This window comes from Apiospora hydei (genome assembly GCF_038363865.1).
Source record: "Apiospora hydei strain CBS 114990 chromosome Unknown utg000007l_segment0_segment0, whole genome shotgun sequence".
Lineage (NCBI taxonomy): Eukaryota > Fungi > Ascomycota > Sordariomycetes > Amphisphaeriales > Apiosporaceae > Apiospora > Apiospora hydei.
Window position 1 is genome coordinate 3296710 of NW_027117366.1, and position 22550 is coordinate 3319259.

Here is a 22550-nt window from a genome sequence, read left to right on the forward strand (position 1 = left end):
AACCGTTTACAATAAACCGGTTACCGTAAAAAGATTCGAAAATATAACTATTTAATCGATTTAAAGCTTTATTATAACTAATTTTTAAATACACGGTCGCACTTTTTACGATATATTTTTCTTAAAAGCTAATTTAAACAATCGATAAAATTTTTAAATAATTATCGAGCTACGGTTTCTCTCTTATTATCGGCTAATATTAAACTGCGGCCGTTAACGCCTTTATTTCCCTTTAAACTTATCGTACTAAAAAAATTAACGTTCCGATATTACTATGCCCGTACGGAACCTTCGATAAAAGCTCGATTAAAAAGCACAACGCGATATAAAGCGAAAAGACCGTCGATAAAGAACATAAAAGCTTAATTAAATTCCACCGACTATAATAGCTACTATTAAAATCTTAAAAAAGATTACAAAAACTATATCGTAAGAGTAAAGCCAGCGAAAAGCGCTATAAAAAATAAATCAGGCACTTAAAAAGGCCTCTACACTACCAAGCCGACCCCGTAACTTTCCGAAGCGCCCGGGTCTATCTCCCTTCTCTTTAAACATTTATTTAATCTTAGGGGACGCCTATTTTCGTAACCTACGGCGCCCGGTTAATTATAAACACCACGTTACTAATAAATGCTATTTCTCGGTTTTTATTTTTAACCGGCTAATTAAAAACTCTTTATAATAAAAAAACGAAATAACCCGGGACGAAATTCTTTAAAAACTACCTTAAGATTATAAAGAATTCTACGACGTTTTTTTAAAAGTAAAAAGCGACTACCTACCCCCGTACCGGGATAGCGACTATAAAATCGAGTTAATTCCCGACGCTTTTTCTATATAAACGTATTTATTTTATAATATATTTATTAATTAATTAATTATTTTAAAAGAGTACCTCACCGAGAATTTTCGAAAAAAATAAATCGTATTTAATAAAATTAAATACGGATCCCCCGTTTTCTTCGCACGAAAACCTAACGGTGATCTCCGACTCTATATCGATTACCGGGAATTAAACATATATACTAAAAAGGACCGCTACCTTTTACCCTTAATCGGGGAAATATTAAAGCGTATCGTACACGTAAAAGTGTATATTAAACTAAATATTTAATAAGTTTTCTATTAAATTAAAATAAATAAATAATTAAAAGACTTTATTATTTTCCGAACGCGTTTTAAGCAGTATAAATGCCGGGTAATACTTTTCGGCCTTTATAATAATCCCAGCACGTTTTAACGCTATATTAATAAGGTTTTATTCTCGTTCCTCGATAAGTTTTACACCGCCTATATCGATAATATCCTTATCTTTTCCGAAAACTTAAAAGCTTATAAAGAGTATATTCGTTAAGTTTTATAAAAACTACGCGAAATAAGCCTCTAGGCAAACATTAAAAAAAACGAGTTCGGCGTAATTAAAACTAAGTTTTTTAACTATATTATCTCGACCACGGGTATCTCAGTCGACCCCGAAAAGGTGACCGCTATAATTACTTAGAAACCGCCTACACGGGTACGGGAACTCTAGTCTTTCTTTAAATTTAATAACTTTTACCGTTAATTTATCGATAAATTTAACCGTATCGCGAAACCTTTATATAAATTAACCGCGTTCCCGCTTTAAAAATAAATTTAAAAATATTAATCTTTTTTCGACGAGCTTAAAACCGCTATTATTAACGCGTTAATCCTTTCGCACTTTCGTAAAGACTGCGCTATTAAAATAAAAACTAATACTTTTAACGGGGTCGTATCGGTAGTGTTTATATAGGAGAACGATTAGGGCGAATAATATTTAGCTACCTTTTTTTAAAAACGATAATATCGGCGGAATATAATTATATAATTTACGATAAAGAGCTTTTAATTATAATATACGCCTTATAAAAGTAAAAATAAACGCTAGTTTTTTATTAACGTCGGTTTAATATTTATACTAATTATTAAGCTTTATAATACTTCGCTATAAAATAAAAGCTTAACTCGTGTTAAATTTTATAAAATAAATTCCTTTCTCGCTTCGATTATTAACTTTATTATAAGCCCGGTAAGTAAAACTTAGTTACCGATATTCTCTCGCGAAAGGCCGAAAACCTAATAACGTAATAAACTATTAAAAAATAGAGTAAAACTTAAGTCCTCTTCCCTCCCAGCGCGTTCGTAGGCGGTATATCGATAAATTTAATTATAACGCTCCTCTCGGACGAGTAAATAGCACTTCCCGCCGATTAAGGCCGTATAGAGGAGACCGAAGAGCCGGAAGAGCTTTAAGGAATCCTACTGGTCGACGCGATACTGTTCGTTAACCGGAAATCCCTTAAATTAAACTAAAAGCGGCAGCGTATATCGAACGGGAACGAAAACTATACCCTTTATAACGAGTTATTATTATTTTAAAAAAGGTTAATAATATTAAACGAAGCGGACTTTCGAACGCGCCTATACGACGAGTTTTATTATTTATTTAACCGCGCTTATCCGGGGCGGAATAAAATATATAAAATACTCCGAGAGCGATACGCGTGGCCGGGTATAGGAGCCTTTATCGATCGATACTATATTTACTGCCCCGAGTGCCTACGTAGCCGCGCGACCCGCTAAAAGCCGGCAGGACTATTCCAGCCTTTCCTTATTTCGGAACGCCCTTAGTAATATATAAATATAGACTTTAAGTCGATATTAAAGGATAAAAAGGGTTACGATTCGGTTTTAATAATTATTAATAAATTAAGAAAGCGATCTTTTTCGATTTTTATTTATAAAACGTACACGGTAATTAAATTAATAAAGCTTTATTACTTTTTCCTTTAATAGATTTATAATACTTTTAAAACTATTACTTTAAATAAAAGCCTTTAGTTTATAATAAACTTTTCGGATAAGCTTACGAAATTAACCGGTATTAAACTATAACGGTTTACGGCCGAGTATTTTTAAATTAATAAACAAATAAAAATCGTTAACTAGTTTCTTTAAATAAAACTGCGGCCTTTTATCGGTTATTTTTAAAACGACTGGTTAAATTTACTACCCTGCCTCGATTTCGCGTATACTACTTAGCCCTATAATAATACCGGGCTTTCACCGGTAGAAATAAAAATGGGGTATTTACTAAAAATAACTTTCGATTGGAAAGCACGTTCACGTATAACGTTATTACTACGAGAAAAACTCTCAAGGGAAGAGGCACGAAGCTTTACGAAACGCCGCGACGAGGCTATTGTTTTCGCCAAAACAAATATATAAAAAGCTTAAAAGATTTAACGGAAACAAATAAATAAAGCCCGTCGGCCTATCGATTAATAAATTAAGGATATAGTCTACGTCCGTTATAAAAACTAAAGTATTAATCGTTTTTATAATAGCCTAAATAACCTTTACGTAAAACCGTATAAAGTCTTAAATAACCCGTATAAAAACGTTTACGAGGTTAACCTCCCCCGCCGAAATAAAAATTAACCGTGTAATTAATATTAATAAACTATTTAAAATACTTTAAAACCCGGTGCTTAAATAGCGTATTATACCCCCGGATTATATAATAATCGATAAAAAATAAGAGTATACGGTTTTAAAAATAGTTTCCTTTAAGCTTTTAAAAGGTAAGCTTTAATACTAAATCGATTAATTAAATTATAACCTAGACCTTATATAATACCCGGCTATTAACTTAAAAAACGTAGCTATACGAGTAAAAAGTTTTACGAAGTAAACCCGGACGTGCCGGGATTACTACTCAGGCTAAAAAAATAGATTACGGCAGCAGTTAATAATAAGCTGCTAAGCGATATTTTTAATAATAAACTTTTATAAAAAGTTAAAAAAAAACGTAACTAGGAAACGCCGTCGGCGCCACGGCAAATAATAAACGGAACCGGCCCTGCCAGGCCTCCGTAAAGAGGGGGTAGTATAACGGCTAAGCACGAAACTTAAGCCTTACACCAACTAGCGATAAATTAACGGCTATCCCCAGGTTATACGAACCCCGTCCGGGGACCTTATATAAGTGCGGCCTTTGTCCCTACCGTAGATAGCCTCTCCTTTCCTCTCTATCTCTATTATTCTCGTTAATAGATACACATGCCTATCGCTGTGGCTATGTCCCAGTCTGCGCTAATGCTCGCCGTGATAACCACGAGAGCTATATTTCGGCCGAATACGAGGTATACTATTAAAATAATAATATTATTATACTCGATATATTTCCTTATTTATCTCACTTATTTTAATTATTCGATATAGCACTTTATTTAGCTTTAAAGCGTATTTATATAAAAGGAAATCGAGCTGTTTATTAAGGCTTTAATAAATTATATTATAAAACTTAAGTTTCTTATCGCTTTTAAGGCCGCGTATTTCGCTATTTTTACGGGAAATAATATTAAATTTAGATTTAACGCTTTTAATTTAATCTTTTATAATCTTAACGAAGTAATTAATAAGTTAAATATATATCTCCGAACGCTTATACTTAATTTATCCCGTTTAAAAACGGTTAATACCTATAACTTTTAAACGTCGTTTAATCTTTAATAAATAACTAAATATTTTATTTATATTAAAAAGAGGGTATTTATTTATTAAAAAAGCTCTCCGACGCCGATTTTAAATACGGTAAATTAAATAACGAAAAGTATAATTAAAATAATTTATAAAATAACCCTTATACGCGATAAAATATATATATTAAAAAAGGCTAATTTAGTATTTTTTAAGCACCGAAAAGTTAAAAAGTCGCGAGTTTAACTTAAAAAAGCCTTTACTATTAAGGAATTTCAGTAGCTACAGGACGAGAAGGTAAAAGGGAAGCGTTCAGCGCCCGATGAAAGTAAAAATAGGGGTTCGTCGAAGCAGAGGGCGACCGGTGGAAGGCGCTGTGGTATTTACGGCGAGACAGGTCATAATGCGCGAATATATAAAAAAGATATAAAATTAAGCGAGAAATCGGATAGCGAGTAGTTTTAATTAATTTTAAACGTTATAATTAAATTAATTTATATAAAAAAGTCGAAAAGTAAAAAAGTGCGTCGCTAAGTAATATACGTCGCGTAATAATAAACCACGTTATTATATTTTATATTATATATACCGTACTATAATATAAAAAAGCTTATTTAATATCGCAGGTATTAGTGAGCTATATAGCTAATACGTATTAACTATTAGCTAACTACATTTATAGGTGGTCTTTGCGGTGCTACTTTCTTAGACCAGGCTTTCTACGAACACTTCCTGAAAATCATCGGGCGTCTTACCTGGGACCGATACTCCAAGAGCCAGCAGAAAGAAATCATTTAAAAGGGATGGGAGGAGAAGATCAAGCGCTATTTCAGTACCGCTACTGAGGCTCCATGTATCATGGATACTCTAGATGGACCCATTGGCCTCAGCAAGAAAGAGATCAGCAACGTATTCACGAAGGTCATGAGCCCGATTGTGGGTTTCATCAACGAGCAAATCAGCGACATGGCCGGGGATGGTGACAATATAAAGGAAGAAGATATGCCCGAGGTACCGTATACGTGTTCTTCTTCTGATTTCAAGACTAACTGATGATACAGTTCGTTATCCTAGTAGGTGGCTATGGCCGATCGAACTTTTTATACGAGTATCTCCAGAAAAACCTGGATCAAGATATCGAGATACTGCAGTCACAAGGCAGTCGACCGTGAGTTGAACATCCTTGTTATGTCTTTAAATTATGAAACTGACACAGAGAGAAAGGTGGTCCGCAATCTGTCGAGGAGCTGCCCTCTCCGTGATCAAGCGAAAAACTCTAGTCGGACCTGTCCTTCAGCGCAAGGCGCGCCAGAGTTATGGCTGGCTTACGAAAGACGACTGGGATCCCGAGAAGCACACCGAAGGGGTGGACGAGAAAGGGTTCGATGACATCCGAGGCAAATTCATGGCGAACAACCAGTTCAACTGGCCTGTTATCGCTGGAGATGACGTCAACTCCAATGTCGTGTCACTTCCCTACAACATCGCATTTCCAATGAATCGACACGGACAACATGGATTCCAGGCAGACATCTACAAGACACGAAGCCCTAACCCTCCAAGTCGACTCAACCCGGAGGATCGCAATGTCCAGAAAGTGGGAGGGCTCGACCTGAACTTCCCAGTTCTCATTGAAAACCTCACGGCCCGGAAGAACTCGCAAGGGGAACTTGTTCGGAACCTGGACTATGTCACGAAATGCAAAGTTTCCGGTGATTCATTCGACATTTGGGCTGAATATAACGGGGAGAAAGTTGGAGAATTGGAGCTCGATCTTGACGTCGCCGAGTGTGTCAGCTAGATCGACAACCTATTTGTATCTTGACTCACAACTCTTTGAGGCACGGAGTCAGGCCTTATACTGATGTTGCTTTGGGAGGAAGCTATCGCGGAGATTGAACAATCTGTTTGGCGATGCCGTATTTGGCTACTAGTTGCGAATGTCTGGGCAATGAGGATAATTCATGGGGATAAGCATTGCAGAAGCACGGGATGAGCACTTTGGGGCAGTTGAGTCCCGAGATAAGACGATGGGGATGCAGTGAGGATGCAAATATGCATGGTTTTATCATCAATTAGCTTAGTAAATCGCTTAGGTTATTACTTACGTTGGCGGCGAACAGAACAGTTTTGCAGGTAGCCATGAATCAGATATTTGGGGCATTTTGCCCTCTCCTATGGCCTTCTTGATCGGACTCTCCGGTGACACATCAATTGTGTCAGTTGAGGTTACAAATGTACTCGAAACGAATGGCAATGGCAGACTGGTTTCTTTGGGTTGTCGTTGTGCTGGCTGCTAGACATATCTACTCATCACGAGGTACGGATGCGGGTTGCTATTTAAGAAAGAACCATTCGTTTGAAGAATATGGCCCAATGACTAGGTCGTAGGTATCTTTACGCAGGAACACATGGTTACTGTTGAAAGGGCAGTGTCCCTTGCCACAAGCGATGTGGCATTACTTAAAGCGCGGAAGAATGTACCGCCAGGACGAGCTCGCAGTTCAAGCAGGGACGTGATTTCTTCAATTATGAAATCTTCACATTGTAAAAGTGCATGGTAGAGTCGGCGCGAACCTGGTGGTATCATGTGTTTCTACGGTAGATTGACCTTGCAACTGAAGCGACGCAAGTCACTAGGCGCATGGGCTCTATCTCTCCTCATTTGCGCCGCTCGGCAACCAGGCTAGGCATCTGCAAGGTGGGTATAAGAAATCACTCCAATGAATGTAACATATATTCATACAAATGCAAAATAAATTGAATCAATGATTCATCATGGCATGGCAGTGAGTTGGGTTTGGAGGTTGTGGTCAAGCCCCTTCTGCGCCTCAGGCATTAGCCACATGTACCCCGTCATCCAATCGCTCGGACCTGGGATTTCCAAAATAAGATCCTGACTGCATCCGTCATGCAATGCAACATCCAGAACCAGGCACCAGGAAAAGAAAGTGTGATAGGCTGAAACCATATCCTTTACTAACACACAAGCTTTCCCGAAGCAGAAGCCGGGTCTCAAACGCCAGATTGAACGTTAACGCTCAATCAGCGACCGGCACTTCCCAAAAAGCTCAACGCTACTGAGGGACGATGCCTGTTTGAGCACATGGCACGATGCGCACTCGCCACCGCCCAGCCGCCACCAATGCTTGTCTGGCTAGCCTAGCAGCTACGGATAAAGGCAAGCGGACCCCGTGGGGGTAAGCGACTTCCATAAAACAAGTCCACCATCGCCGACCATCTGCCATGTAGGACAGTGTGCTACTTACTACTACATGGATAGCTCGTTCGACTTTCTTGACTTTCTCTCGATTCTTGGAGCCGTTAGCTTTCACAAGCACTGGAGCATCCGCCAAGCAGCAGCAACAGCGTAAAGGACAGTTGTAGCGTCACCCGACGACCCCCACCGCCCCATCATGTCTATCAGCACATCGCAAGCCTCGCTGGCCGCCGCCGTCGTCGCCTCGGCCATCGGAAGCATCATCGCCGTGACCCCGCCCAACAAGAACACCGCCTCCGCCCCCGCGACCGGCGACGCCCTCCGTTCCCTGAAGCTGACGAGCCTGCCCGCCGTGGGCCTCGCGATCGCGCCCATCGGCGCCCTGGCCCTGCAGACGACGCGCCTCATCCTGACGTACCCGCAGCTCCCCGCCGGCGCGCTCGGCTGGGGCGCCCAGAACGGCCTGAACCTGCGCCTCGTGACCTGGTCGCCCGCGACGGCGGTGCCGCTGGCGTTGCTGCTCGGCGCGGGCATCCCGCTGCGGCTCGTGGCCTACGCGTCGCTGGGCAAGAACTTCACGTTCACGCTGTCCAAGCCCGACGCGCTCAACACCAGCGGCATCTACCGCTATGTCCAGCACCCCAGCTACACGGGCATCCTCATCATCGCGGGCTGCGTCATCTCCCTCTTCTTCCGCCTCGACGGCGCCATTACTTGCTGGATCTCGCCCAGCTGGTTCCCCGCCGTGCGCAAGCTGATTTTGACCCTCGCCCCCATCTACGTCTCCCTCATGGCCTGGACTATGAGCACGCGCATCCGTGAGGAGGAGAAGATGCTGAAGACCGAGTTCGGGAAGGACTGGGAAGCTTGGCACGCGAGAACTGCTCGGCTCATCCCCGGCGTCTTCTAATTTCTTGCGGCTGTGTCCTGGCGGCACATAAAACTTTGTTCTCACCAACGCCCCTAGAACCTACACACGGAATTATTCTCACAGAATGAGAACATACTCAATCATGCGTTGAAGCCACTGCTTCATTTCGAACTTTACTATTCAGCGTCAGTTTAAGCATCCCTTCTTTGTAATTATTTGTTTCAGCCCGCCTATCGTAGCATGAGTTAGAGTGTACATATCAAACCAACAGGTGTCCCAGCATAAACCTCCCTATGATACAAACAATAGTCCTTCATCTCCGTGTAGCATGTGATATGTCATAAGTCTTCGTCATTACGAATGAAACGCCTCAGAACGGTGAAGCGGGCGGCTGCAGCGGCAAAGTGAACAGGCACTTGGTCTTGGGATCCAGCGGCAGCGAGTCGGTGGTGGGGTCGGCGTTGTTGCAGTCCACATTGTCCTGCAGCGCGACCTCGGGCGTGAGCCCGTAGCTGTCGATGAGCTTCTGCATGATGCCCTCCTGCGGGTACCCGTCCTTGTCGACGAGGACGACCTGGCGCCAGTTCCCGTTGCCGTCGTCGCGGCAGTTCCCCGCGGCGCCCCACTGCTTGACCGAGTCGGTGCACGTGTTGCCGTTGGCCGGGTTCGTGTTGTCGGACACGGACAGCTGGACGCCCTGGGCGCGCAGGGCCAGGCCGGCGCCGTAGACGCGGAAAGTGTCGATCACGCCCTTTTGCAGGTCCGCCTGCGTCACGTTTTGGCTGTAGCCCAGGAAGGCGCCTTTCGCGATTACATTTAGGATGCCCGAAGCCGCGTCGTCGACGGGCGCGTCCAGGATCTTCTTGAAGCCGGCCGAGACTTGGGATTGGTAGCCCGTGACGACGGTGCCCATTTGGCCGGCGACGTTGGACCAGGAGACGAACTTGTCGGTCGGCTCGGGGGATTGATCTGGCCCACTAGAAGAAGGGAAGGGAAAAAAGGGATGTCAATAGTCTGCTTTATATGGGATGGGGTAGAATAAGTAGGTAATATTCCATGCGGGCTTCCTTACTAATAAAGTTGATCCCCTGCGTCAGGGCGCTGGCCCCCGTCGCGACGGGCCCGGTGAAGGGCACGAGGCCGATGATGGTGGTCATGGCCTTGTAGAGGTTCTTCATGGGCGTGACGTCGTCCGGGGGCGAGATGCTGAGGTCCGAGACGATGCCCGGCAGGGTCAGGCTGATGATGCTCGAGCCGAAGGTGATGGCCGTGTTGAGCGAGTTCATGTAGCTGTTCCAGTTCTGGATCGCGATCAGGCCGTACCACGCCGGCAGCTCGACGGGCAGGCACGGCTGGCCCGCGTTGCAGAAGTTGTCGAGGCCGCTGCGGATTAGTTAGCAGATGTCGGCCTCGAATTGAATGGGCTCGCTCGTCGATCTTGGCATGGTTTGCCCTCGTGACATCATGGACGATGGACGGGAGTGTATGCGGGTAGTGGTGGAGTTGCCTTACCAGAAGAAGTTGGGCGCACCGAACGACTGCGCCAGAGCCTGGACGTTGTTGGACTTGGCCGCGGTGACGTTGGCCTTGGCCCAAGCCGCAAGGAACTTGTCGAGGTCGAGCTTCGTCCAGGTGTCGGTGGACAGGGTCTCGGCAGGGCACGAGGTCGCGCCGGTGGCGGGCAGCGACGTCGACCCGTTATTTCCAGCACCGAGGACGGCGGAGGAGGAGGCCGCCGCCGCTGCCGCTGCCGCCATTTGGGGGACTACGGGAGTCGCCGCGACATGGTGCAGGGCGGACATTGCCGCGAGGAGGGTCGTGGAGCGCATACTGGGCTGATGTGGTACGTATAGTCTGAGAAAGCGGAAACTGCTACTCTTGCGCAATGAAAGAGCCCAGAATCGACAGATCGGTGAAGAAAGAATGTAAGCCAGCGCTACGGTCGTCGAAAGCGATGTATATGTGTGTACTAGAAAAGACAGGCGAGCAGAACGAATGAAGCCGATAAAAAGATCGTGGTGAGAAAGGAAAAGACCCTTCTCTGAGCTCTGGGGGAGAGAGAGATCTCTACGGTATATACTTGAGCAGCTGCTGACCTAGTCCAGCCATTTTACGCGTCTACTTGGGGACCGTCTGGTTTCATGCTGATCGCTCGTCATTACCCCCCCCTTATTTTCTTTTATCTCTTTGAGTTTCTCACTCTACATGAGATAAGGCTTTTCGTCACTTGCTACCCTCAGCCAGACTTGCATGGTGCGACCCGAGCCGGGCACAGGTGTGGTTGCCGTATCGGCCGATTTCTTTCTATTTCGGGCGGCCTGAGAAAGGCACTGCCTTGTTCGTGAGCAAAGCCAAGCGACGCGCATGAAAACTCTAAAGAAGCAGATCCATGCCAAGCAACCAAGGGGACGGTTCTTGATGGGGCGAACGGCTCGACTGTCCATTCAGAAAACTCGCTGGACTGCAGTTGGGTGGTAGTCGTTGGTGAGCGTTCTGAAACCTGCGTTGGCCGGGCTCCCCAGACCGCATAACGGGACATGACTCGCGGCGCACGTCAAATGCGCCCCAAATGAAGCCGCACTAACCGCTAAGGTTGGGTCAGCTGTTGCTCTGCCGGTATTAAGGCTGAACGTCCGTTTCCTTGGGCCCCTCATTTCATACCTAGACTTTACCAAGTCGTGAACGTAGATTGCTGATTATCTAGGTGCCTAGAAAGCAGCAGCAAGAACTTGTCTAAGCCCTTTGACATCTTGACAGATTTGAGATCCATTGCCAAGTGCGGAATCAGGGTCCTGTGCGCCAGACTGTGGGGGCTTGCGCTGCTAAATCTCAGGTTTCGGGTGGTTCGCACTACGCACCGCGGCTAGTTCCGTCTTTCCTTTTGGTTTGCGACCGTCCAAAACAAATCAAGATTCGGTCCTATGCGACTCTGCTGTTCGCATATCTTTACCTTAAGTACTTTAGGGAACCGACCTTGATATCATATGGTGTACCTTTGCGATAGCATCATGCCAATTGCCGAACTTTCCGGGAAACTCCTTGCTTTTTCCCAGATTCCATTCTGAAGGCTTTTGGGTACTGTTCCTGCAACCCGGAGGAAGCGCGGGAGATCAGCACGGAGCATCGGCGCGGAGCGTCGGAGGAAACTAGCGCTTTCCATGAGGGCATTAGCACGTAGGTCCGCTGGTGCTCAACAATCTATTGGCTTACAATAGTTGAAGTTACATGCGCTTCATCCTTTTAACGGCAAACAGACCAGAAGCGTTGTTGGTGATCAAAGATGACATGACCCAGGTCGTATCTCGTGTCTTGACTGACTCGGGTTGTGGGGGCCTTTCTGCCCACTCTGTGCTGAAAATGGGACTGCAGGTGGGCTCCTAACGCCCACAACGAACAAAGAGACGGCGGGAACAGTTATGTCCGGCTGGCACGTTACGTGAACTTTTTCTATTTTCGGAGACGATCGATAAAGCAAGACGTAGGTACATGTCACTGCCCCATCTTGGAATGCCCAAGTGAGCATCAGTTCTACCACTTCTTGGCATACAGACTCGGGGTCTCTTGCGTTCTGCACAGACATTATCGTGAGAAGTCGTAATATAATAATTTTAACCTTCCTTCTAGATGACTATGATGATTTATGTATCATAGGTATACATCCCGTCCGTAGAATCCAAGATCGTGTTGCTCAGTAATTGGCGGGTTATTCAGATTAGGGGTTTGCCAAGTCAAAACATAGATAGAAACATACGTGATACTATCCTCCAGCAACCCCCTTACAGCAAACAGAAGTCTTATATCGGCACATTCCAACCCATCACCAGCCAAAACTGTCGGGTCTGATCCATCCTCGTGCTTATCATGTGCAATCTGGACTGATACCCATCAACCGGCATCGGGTTATTGTCCGTCAACCCGGCGCGCCGGAGGGTCAAGTTGCGGAGGGTCGGACAGTCACTAAGAAGATCTTGCTCTTCGTCGACTAATACCCCTGACTCCTGATTACTTTATATTCCGAAACGTAGATGCGCACATCTTGTTCTTTGTAAAATTCACCAGAAAAGGCTGACCGAAATTGATTTGGGCTATTACGACGACATACTAATACCGGAGGCGCAGAAAGATACGACACGGCTTAACTCCTCCACAAGCGGGGTAGAATGTCCACTAACATCCCCGAGTCGAGCTCTACGGAGCCGCCTCGTCCCACAGCAAACCTCGAGACCGGAAAGGAGATCCTCACTGATTTTGTCACCGAGGCCGGATCAAACCACACCAAGACAGAGGATGATTCCAACCTGGCAGACTGGGACGGCGACGAGGACAAGGAGAACCCGCGAAACTGGTCGGACGGCACGAAGATGGTGCACGTGGCGAACGTCAGCATCTTCGTCTTGATAGCGTGAGCGAAGCTCCTTTTTCACATCAAGTACATCTTCTTTCACCTGTAAAAAGCAAGAAAACCCACCTTTTGGCCGGTTTGACTAACAACAAGGCTCAACGAAAACAGCAATCTCGCCTCCACCATGTTCGCCCCGGCGTCGCCGACCTCGCCCTCGAGTTTCACGTCACCAACACCATCGTCGCGCTCATGACGGTCAGCATCTACGTGCTGGGCTTCGCGCTGGGCCCATTGATCCTGGCGCCGCTTTCGGAGCTGTACGGCCGGCTGGTCGTCTACCACTGCTGTAATATTGGTTACATCGGCTTCACCTTTGGCTGCGCTTTTTGGTACTGACGTCGCCATGTTCCTCGTCATGCGCTTCCTGGCCGGGACCATGGCGTCGGGTCCCCTGAGTGTCGGTGGTGGGACGGTGGCGGATTTGTATCCGCCGCAGCTGAGGGGGAAGGCTATGTCGATGTTTTCGCTTGGGCCGCTTATTGGGCCGGTAAGTTTTGTCTATGCTTCTCTTTCTACTTTGGGGTTGGCGTTTACTTACAAACCGGACTCATAGGTTATTGGTCCAATCGTTGGTGGATATGTCTCGCAGTACATCGGATGGCGCTGGACGTTCCGTATCATCCTAATCCTGGTAAGTTTAGTCCTTCTTGCCCTTGGATCACAAAAGCTCCTTAGACTATGGGATGGAACGTGACCACTGACCAAGCCACCCACCCCGATAGGCCGGCCTCTCCGCCGCCTCAACCGCCCTCTTCACCCGCGAAACCAACAGCGCCGTCCTCCTCCAGCGCAAAGCCGCCAAGCTGCGCCGCGAGACGGGCAACGACCAGCTCCGGCCCAAAACAACAAAGCAGCAGACCCCGGGCGAGATGCTGCTGAGCGCCATCGTGCGGCCCATCAAGCTGCTGGTGTTCTCGCCCATCGTCCTACTCATGTCGCTTTATACTGGTATTATCTTCGGCCTCGTCTTCTTGCTGTTCGCCACCATCCCCGCCATCTTCGCGCCCATGTACGGCTTCGGTAAGGGGTTTCGGGGTTGTGCTACCTCGGGCTCGGGATCGGGATGGCGTTGGGGCTGGTGGCGTTTTCTAAGCTGAGTGATCAGATGTGTAAGTTAAAGAAACCATGCTAATTCCCTCCCTGCTACTGCTTCTCTCCCAGGCGAGATAGTTCGAAATAGTGCTGATATACTTCCCTTCATACAACAGTGGGCCGCCACGGCGCCCCCAACCCGAAGACCGCCTCATCCTCATGAAGTGGGTCGGCACCATCTGCCCTCTCGGCATGTTCCTGTACGGCTGGATGGCCTACTACCACGTGCACTGGATCGTCCCCATCATCGGTACTTTTATCGTCGGCGTCGGCGCCCTCGTCGTCATCACCCCGGGCCAGATCTACCTGGTCGACGCGTTCGGCGCCCGGGGCGCGGCGTCGGCGCTCGCGGCCAACCTGCTGATCCGCTGCCTCTTCGGCGCGTTCTTGGATCTCGCGGCGGATCCCCTTTATCACCATCTCAATGTCGGGTGGGGGAATAGCGTGCTGGCGTTCATTACGTTGGCGTTTACGCCGGTGCCTTGGCTGTTTTGTAGATTTGGCGAGGCGTTGCGGAAACGGTTCCCGGTCGATCTGTAGATTTCTCGGGAGGAAAAAGTTGACAGGCGGATTTCGTAAAGAGGAGAGAGGTGGTTGTTGGTCGTCAAAGTTGGGACGATGTTATCACTAACTGACGGGTGATGAAACGAAGTCAAAGACGGGACGGTTTGTCCTGTACGATAGATCTGGTTGTCGGGTTGGGGCGTCTTGCTACTGATCAAGATGCGTTGATTGATTTATGCAAATGTCGGATTAATTCATTATTCCATGTATGTAAGCTCTTGATGTAGGTGGGCGTTTTCTCCCATTAAGAAGTAATTTGTTCAAGTGCAGATGTACTACGATGTGTAGCTTTGAAACATCAAAAGCATGTTGTGCATTCTATTCGGTGGTTGCTTTGACTCGTAGTTGGACTGGAAGGCAAGAGGCGTAATGATACAAGTGCATGTGCAGTTCTAGCGTCAAGTTCGACCTGCCAAACCCGTCCCAGATTTCATCATCGTCCCCTCATCTTGAACTCCAAATCTAGCTTTCCTCCCCCATCTACCTCTCTTGCCAAACGAAGAGTTCACAGTCGACGATATATTCGCTAAGTCGTCCTTCAACCTACTTGGTGCAGCGTCGCGACTTGAATATCAACTGTCTGTGCGGAGGACTTACTGACGGTCTCCTCAATTGCCTTAACGCCGACGCGGGCTGAGAGGTGGGGTCGCGAGCAACAGCCAGGATGGTGAAGATCACACCCTTCGACGTGGAGCAATGGATGGATGAGTACGAGAACACGCCAGGGGTGCTGAACGTCGCCGAAACGTGCTGCTCATCCATCTCCATCGACAAGCTGGTCCAATTCGACGAGCGACGGCAGGACGACAATGGAGGAGGACGGCAGTACAGTACTACTATTCCTTTGGACCTGAGCGCAAGGCTCACGTACGGCCCGATCCGGGGCTCGGATGAACTACGTTCTCATATTGCGGACCTGTACCAAGATGGTGCACAGGGATCGCCAAAGAGAATTACGAAAGAGCATGTGCTGATCACCCAGGGCGCCATATCGGCAAACCACCTGGTCTTCTACACCCTGGTCGGGCCGGGCGATCATGTCATCTGCGTATTTCCGACCTACCAGCAGCTCTATGCGGTACCTGAGAGTCTGGGGGCTGAAGTATCGCTGTGGGAGCTGAAGGAAGAGGGTGGTTGGATACCGGACGTTGCTACACTTGAGGCATTGATCAAGGACAATACCAAGGTAAGAAAGTCACGTACTAACTCAAATGCATAACCCAGAAGAACATAACTAAAAGAACCGGGTAGATGATTGTGATCAATAACCCCAACAACCCAACAGGCGCAACGATCCCAAGCGACGTCTTGGCAAGCATAATTGACGTGGCACGCAATCACAACATCATCCTGTTCTCCGACGAGGTCTACAGGCCGCTCTTCCACGACACGGCAGCCACGACGACACCATCCGTCGCGACCATTGGCTACGAAAGCCATCGTCACCTCGTCCTTGTCCAAGGCTTAGGCACTGGCGGGCATCCGGGTGGGCTGGGTCGCGTCGCCCAGCCGCGACTTCATCGAACAGCTGGCGGCGGCGCGCGACTACACCACCATCAGCGTATCTCAACTCGATGACCAGGTGGCGCGCTACGCGCTGCACCCGTCAGTCCGGCCGGGGCTGCTGTCGCGCAACTTGGCGCTTGCAGTCCGTAACTTAGAGTTGCTGTCGCAGTTTGTCGAGAAACACGGCGGCCAAGTGTCATGGGTCAAGCCCATGGCGGGCACGACGGCGATTCGGCGGCGGCGGCGAGGCAGTCGACGATGTGCAATTCTGTCGGGACGTACTGGCGAGGACGAAGGTCATGCTCGTGCCAGGCTCCAAGTGCTTCGGGCATGGGAAGGCCTTCAAAGGCTATGTGCGCATGGGCTATGTCTGCGAAACGGCGGTGTTGGAGGAGGCGTTGACAAAACTCGACGGTTACATCAAGGAACATCTGGCGGTGTAATTTTTCCATCCGTTCCGTTTGTCGAACCAAGGATAGCTGAAAGGCCTCGTCATCCGCACCGCCTGCACATCCCACATGTGTTTCTCTGAGAGGATCCCTCCACTGCTGGTGCTGCTGTCACATCCATCGTTTTCGGGCATCCCGTTACCTCTGGAGCGCCTGCAAGTGGGATTCCAGCAGACAAGTTCACGGGAGTTGGGCGCTTACCAACGCTTACGGGGCTCCAGGTCGCAACCTGAATGGGTTCTGACATTTCTCCGGCTCGTCATCTGGTTTCCATCGCCAAAAAGAAAAGACAGAGTAAAGATCGAAGTTTACCCGGTGCCATACTTCTGACGCACATGGTACTGCTGTTTGCACCCGTTCGAATATCTCTCCAGGAGGTGAAAGGGGACCTAAAGCTCCGACTTTGGATACTTGGCCTGCCTGATTGCCACCGAATCTCCGATCCGCGTCTACCTACATGATGTCTCCGTGGTCGCTTTTCTATGCGGTTCTGGCGATGTTGGTGAATTGCGCTTCGTAGAGGTAAGCGCAGGGTCCTCGTGTTAGAGACCGTCTTTGCAGCATTGGAGACTTTCTCTGCAGCAGGTGCTAGGCCATGGCGGCTACTATGATGACGACATTAGCCGACTAAGTCGGTGTGTATGTCAGGCCATCGCCTGAGTAAGAAATTATCGAGCACCAGGATGCAGGCTAGGCAGGATGCACGGCGAAAAGGAGTGTGGGCGTTGAGACGCCAAAAGCGGCATAAACAGGCCACCCCTGCCCTGCCTGCGGGGGCTACATGCGACAAAGGAGAAGTCTGCATGGGAAACGGGGATGGATGGGCATGGGTATGGATGGGAGGCCCGTCTATTTCTGCCATCTCTGACCGCCGCCAGAGCCGCCAATGCCGTGATCTAGAACGCGGCACTCAGCGCTGTTTCTTCAACCTACCTCTTACTAGCCAAGGAAAACAGCTGCCAGCTCAGAAATCCGTAATCCACGATTTCACAGGACCGCTATTCCGAGATCCCAGCATCTAACCATCCCTTCCGGCTGTCGCTACCGAAAGCTAAACACACGCAATCCACCCGGTCCAGGACGTTGGGAAATGATTGCAACTGTGCACAGGGAACAAAGTGGACAGGCCAGTGGATACCCTGCCAGCGCCAAATGCCCAGAAATGCCCTAGCAATGCCCTGGGGCCCCCTGTACTTCTCCTGCACTTCCCCTGCAGCCTCATTAATCTGTCGTAAATCGGTAACGTCTTGGCGGTTTCTTGCAGGGGCCACAGTGGGCTTTGCCTGCTTCCGCTCTCTTCCACTCTGCCGCCATCGTCCAATTGAAATCGCGGCTGAACTTCACGACCCCGTGGTTTCATCTTGACGCCCTGTCAGGATGATGGGGCGGCACGCCAAGCTGCTGCCCAGCTGCCGTTTTCATCGGCTCCAAGGCTGCCCCCTACAGACCACAATCTCTATCTTGTTCAAACTCCCGAGTTCGTGATCTCAAATGAACGTGCCTCGGCCACAAAGGTTTCAGGGCAGGCCGTCGCGCGAGGTGATCGGCATCTCATCTGGCCTTCCTATCCACCGCCCCAGTTCATCTGTTGTCTCTCGTCTCGAGTTGACTGCAAGTTCGGACGAACATGGATCTGCATATTAATCCGCTGGATGCACGCAGGGAGCTGCTTGCGCAAGAAGAACGAGGCGCGCATCAAACCGTGACAGCGCTGGGCATGGCTAACGGGTTGCGATTGGTGGAATCGGATATGTCCAAGATTTTTCTGGTCCAGCTTCTGGAAATGTTGGCAGCGCATTGAGATCTCTCTGGGCAATGCACCAACGCACCCTCCGCGCCTCGACAATTGTGGGAAGACTCCCGCATCGCCTGAGTCGAAGCCGACCCCGGCAGCCCAGTCCGAGATATCCACTCCTCATTTGGCCCTTTTTTGAGGCTCTTAGGTTAAGGGGCGCCATTTTGAAACGGACAGCCCATCAACACCCCCACTGAGAGGACCAGCCCTTACCAGATTTGCGGCTTCGAGATGCGGCTTGCAACCGTTACCTCGGATCATGGTTGGTCGTCGCACAGGGATGCCGAATCTATAAAGATGGCAGTCGCACTCGTCCCAGATGGTCTTTTTCTTTTCCTCATCACAGGCATCATCGTCATTGAATCTTCATTCTACCCACCTTCTTTCAGTACACATTCGCTATCTGCATTGACTGCATATCATTCTTCCACTCTTTCGCAAGTCCGATAACTTTACTCTCGACAGCACCCTACTTGATTTGCAGGTTTTTTCAAAACAAACAAACAACAAACACCATCACCATGTCTTTCACCAAGAACCAAGTTTCCGTCCTCCTCGCCGCCCTCGCTGCGGCCCCGGCCCTCGTCTCCGCTCACGGCCACATCAAGACCATCACTGCCGATGGCAAGTCCTACGATGGCTTCGGCCCCGGTAGCCAGGGCAAGAGCGTCGGTTGGACCACCACTGCCAACGACAACGGTTTCGTTGCCGCCTCTGCTGTCGGCGATGCTGACATCATCTGCCACCGCGGTGGAAAGCCCGGTGCTCTGTCCGCTACCGTCGCTGCTGGCGGTAAGGTTGACCTCGAATGGGACACCTGGCCAGAGTCCCACCACGGCCCCGTCATTGACTACATGGCCAAGTGCAGCGGCGCCTGCTCTTCCGTCGACCCCTCCTCGCTCGAGTTCTTCAAGATTGACGAGGCTGGTCTCGTCGATGGCTCCTCGCAGCCCGGCCAGTGGGCCAGTGACGACCTGATCAAGGCCGGCAACAAGTGGACCGTCACCGTCCCTGCCGATCTGGCCGAGGGCGAGTACGTCCTGCGCCACGAGATGATCGCCCTCCACGAGGGTAACCGCGAGGGTGGTGCTCAGTTCTACCCCCAGTGCGTCAACCTCAAGGTCACTGGTGGTGGCTCCTCCACCCCCGCTGGTGTCAAGGGCACCTCCCTCTACAAGGAGTCCGACCCGGGTGTTCTTTTCAACATCTACCAGGCCAACAGCGACTACCCCATCCCCGGCCCCAAGATCGCCGCCGCTGGTGGCTCCGGTGGTGCTGCTCCCGCCGCTCCCGCCAAGCCTGCCCCCTCGGCGGCCGCTCCCTCTTCCGCTGCCCCCGCCGCCCCTACTACCCTCCAGACCTCCACCAAGCCTGCCCCTACTCAGGCTCCCGCTACCGGTGGCTCCGGCTCCGGCGCTGCTCTGTACGCTCAGTGCGGTGGCAACGGCTTCAGCGGCGCTTCTTCTTGCGCCGAGGGTACCTGCAAGAAGCAGAACGACTACTACTCCCAGTGCGTTCCCAACTAAAGGGGTTCCAGGAGTTCTAAGATGGAGGACCAATCCAGGAAAGACAATGTCTTGAAAACAACTCATGTAGATTAGCTGTCACTCTCAGAGTGACGTCGTTCTTGTCCATATTCAATCACGATATGCCGAGTTAGTATCGCCATAAAGCCATTACATCTAGATGTGATACTCTCAATGTCAAATGTAATCATAAACTACCTACCTTCTCCCGTCATGTGACCAGTGATCCAATGCTTTAGCTCTTGTCTAATTTCTGTTGACTTTTCAGCCGCTTGGGTCTTTTGAAGTGGTCTCATCTTGGGGAGAAGGCTTGTGGTTGAATTTGTTTCATGTGTCAACCAAAGCGATCTTCAGAGTTCCAGGTGAGGGTTGATAAATTCAGGGTCACATGTAGTTTCGACTTCTTTATTTTATTCTCTATTTCAATTCAAACGCAAGACAGTCAAGTTTGAAGCGATAGACAGTGAGCGAGTGTCGTTTAATAGGCTGTGAGGTAGACTGGTAAGTCAAGAATCATATCACTGTAACCGACTGGTGAACTTAGTAGCATGTGAGGAGAGGACATGTAGCCCGTAAAATGATTGGTATCGCTATATACAAGATAGTCTAATAATAAGATTTACAACGAATGGAAAGAGTCAAATAGATAGGGCATTATGAAAAATGATCCCATAACACTCGACTCAAATGAACAAGGTGAAAGAATGGGATTATATATCGAGACCAACCCAGGAGAAAGAATGTGGGTATAGGGAAGGATTGGCTCGTGTATATAATGTTGATTGGTGTGTTGTGGGTTCTTTAGCCGGCGGTGATGGAGAACAGCTTGGGGTTGGCGCCGGCCAGGACGCCGGCGGCGTTCTCGCCGTCCGGGTTGACGTCGTCGTAGGCGAAGGTGTAGCCGACGCCGTCGAGCTCGTACTTGTGCACGATGCGGCCGTAGTGGATGGTCGGGTCCGCGCTGTAGTACTTGGTGCTGGGAACGGACGGCTGCAGGGCGCCGCCGTTCATGAGCAGGGTGGAGCGGTAGAAGGCGGCGCAGAGGCGCGGGACGACGGCCGTGTGCACGCCGTTGTCGCCCGGCTGCACGGTGAAGGGCCCGGAGTTGCACCCCAGGATGTCGTCGATGGACGGCTTCGCGTAGCCGCGGTTGTCGCCGGCGCAGCTGAGGGTGCTGCCGCTGACGCGGCACTTGACCTTGCCGGCCGCGCCCTGCGTGTCGATGGTCAGGTCCTGGCTGCTGTACGTCTGCCAGACCTTGTCGACGTAGTCGCTGTAGTAGTCCGACAGCGCGTCCGGGTTCAGGGCCCGGTACTTGAGCGGCGAGATGACGCGCAGCGACTTGCCCGCGCTGCTCTTGACGCACATCTTGTCCCAGGGCTGGCCGTCCTTGGCCGCCTGCGCGACCATCTCGTCGCAGATCTTGTCGAGGGCGCCGGGCTGGAGGCCGCGGACGGACTGGGTGCCGCCGTTGGCGAGGGTGAGGGACATGGAGAAGGAGGGGCCGACGAAGTCGACGAAGGACAGGTTGGCCCAGACGCCGCTCTCGTTGTAGGTGAACTCGACGAAGCCCCACTCGACGCCCGCCGAGGGGTCGCGCGGGTTCTCGGCCGCGGGCTGGACGAGGCCGATCTCGCCGGCGTCGTTGAGCACGGTGAAGAAGTTGATGGTGCCCATGGCGAAGTAGATGCGGCCCGAGGTCAGGAAGTCCGGGAGGGTGACCTGCTTGGTCGTGCCCTTGGACCCGAGCGGGATGGCGATGTCGGCCGACACCCTCTTGGGCGCCTTGGAGCCGCTCGGGTTGGGGTAGTAGTAGGACCCGTCGGCCTGCAGGATCACCAGGGCGTTGTTCTTGTCCTTGCCCGTGATGTAGGCGTTGACTACGACATCGTGAATTAGTACGGGGTCGGTTTCCTGAAACTAGTGTCTGCCCCGAAGAGGCTGGCTGGGGGGGAGAGAGAGAAAGAGAAAAGAGAGTCAAAGAGTCATGGTGGTGAGGAGATGTTTCAAAAAGTGGACCACATGACGATATGCTGGGGTGGTGGTTGAAATAACCGTCCTGCAGCTAAGGCTAGGGGGTAACAGAGATCCGACGACCGATTCAAGCTAAACTGAATCGCGCCAAGCGTGACTCGAAGAAGGAGAGAAAAGAAGAGAAATAGAAAATAGAAGAAGAAGAAAAATCGAACTCACCATTGTCGCCTAGACTGTTCTGCAGAGATAGCTGCAGGCTAGCGGTGTTGGTCAGGGTCGAAGGGTACATTGTTCCGTTGAGAGTGTTGCCGCTAGTCATGATGATGTCACCCTCGCTGCCCGGGTCCACCGTGATGGGAATCGGCGTAGCGACCGAGAGGCCGATGAAGGCCGTAGCACTCGCTACCGCCAGGGAGAAAAAGCCGCGCATTGTATATATGTGCGTGGGACTTTTATGTGTGTCTATATACCTGAAAGTAATAGAATAAGGAGAGTGATGGTAATGGAGTGGTTAAGTGAGAGTGACTATACGATAATAGCCAGTAGAGTAGATGCCCGAGTGTGTCCGGCACTGTGGTTTGAACTGATATTCAAGGAGCGACTGTAGAGAGAGGGAGGGGGAAACAAGAAAGAAAGAAGCGATGGATA

General features: G+C 49.6%; 7 protein-coding genes across 7 annotated transcripts; 6 read left to right on the plus strand and 1 right to left on the minus strand.

Moving 5' to 3' along the window:
- Positions 1 to 5361: 5361 nt before the first annotated feature.
- On the plus strand, positions 5362 to 6304 carry PG997_010148 (uncharacterized protein; the record flags this gene model as incomplete). The annotated part of the gene is made up of 3 exons (XM_066814463.1): positions 5362 to 5514; positions 5565 to 5671; positions 5728 to 6304. The coding sequence occupies 3 exons, from the start codon at positions 5362 to 5364 to the stop codon at positions 6302 to 6304; spliced, it is 837 nt and encodes a 278-aa protein (XP_066666425.1).
- Positions 6305 to 7919: 1615 nt separating this feature from the next.
- PG997_010149 (prenyl cysteine carboxyl) lies at positions 7920 to 8633 on the plus strand (the record flags this gene model as incomplete). The annotated part of the gene is made up of 1 exon (XM_066814464.1): positions 7920 to 8633. One exon carries the CDS (start codon positions 7920 to 7922, stop codon positions 8631 to 8633), a length of 714 nt encoding a protein of 237 aa, XP_066666426.1.
- A 321-nt stretch (positions 8634 to 8954) lies between these two features.
- PG997_010150 (uncharacterized protein) lies at positions 8955 to 10447 on the plus strand (the record flags this gene model as incomplete). Its single annotated transcript, XM_066814465.1, has 5 exons — positions 8955 to 8972; positions 9028 to 9354; positions 9415 to 9544; positions 9675 to 9987; positions 10090 to 10447. The coding sequence occupies 5 exons, from the start codon at positions 8955 to 8957 to the stop codon at positions 10445 to 10447; spliced, it is 1146 nt and encodes a 381-aa protein (XP_066666427.1).
- A 2307-nt stretch (positions 10448 to 12754) lies between these two features.
- PG997_010151 (major facilitator superfamily domain-containing protein) lies at positions 12755 to 13332 on the plus strand (the record flags this gene model as incomplete). Its single annotated transcript, XM_066814466.1, has 2 exons — positions 12755 to 12996; positions 13050 to 13332. 2 exons carry the CDS (start codon positions 12755 to 12757, stop codon positions 13330 to 13332), a joined length of 525 nt encoding a protein of 174 aa, XP_066666428.1.
- Positions 13333 to 13339: 7 nt separating this feature from the next.
- On the plus strand, positions 13340 to 14628 carry PG997_010152 (Major facilitator superfamily domain- general substrate transporter; the record flags this gene model as incomplete). The annotated part of the gene is made up of 4 exons (XM_066814467.1): positions 13340 to 13483; positions 13550 to 13627; positions 13719 to 14016; positions 14177 to 14628. The coding sequence occupies 4 exons, from the start codon at positions 13340 to 13342 to the stop codon at positions 14626 to 14628; spliced, it is 972 nt and encodes a 323-aa protein (XP_066666429.1).
- Positions 14629 to 15316: 688 nt separating this feature from the next.
- Positions 15317 to 16601, plus strand: PG997_010153 (uncharacterized protein; the record flags this gene model as incomplete). Its single annotated transcript, XM_066814468.1, has 4 exons — positions 15317 to 15838; positions 15904 to 16065; positions 16121 to 16300; positions 16353 to 16601. 4 exons carry the CDS (start codon positions 15317 to 15319, stop codon positions 16599 to 16601), a joined length of 1113 nt encoding a protein of 370 aa, XP_066666430.1.
- Positions 16602 to 20729: 4128 nt separating this feature from the next.
- On the minus strand, positions 20730 to 22332 carry PG997_010154 (laminaripentaose-producing beta-1 3-glucanase; the record flags this gene model as incomplete). The annotated part of the gene is made up of 2 exons (XM_066814469.1): positions 20730 to 21808; positions 22122 to 22332. The coding sequence occupies 2 exons, from the start codon at positions 22330 to 22332 to the stop codon at positions 20730 to 20732; spliced, it is 1290 nt and encodes a 429-aa protein (XP_066666431.1).
- Positions 22333 to 22550: the final 218 nt, after the last annotated feature.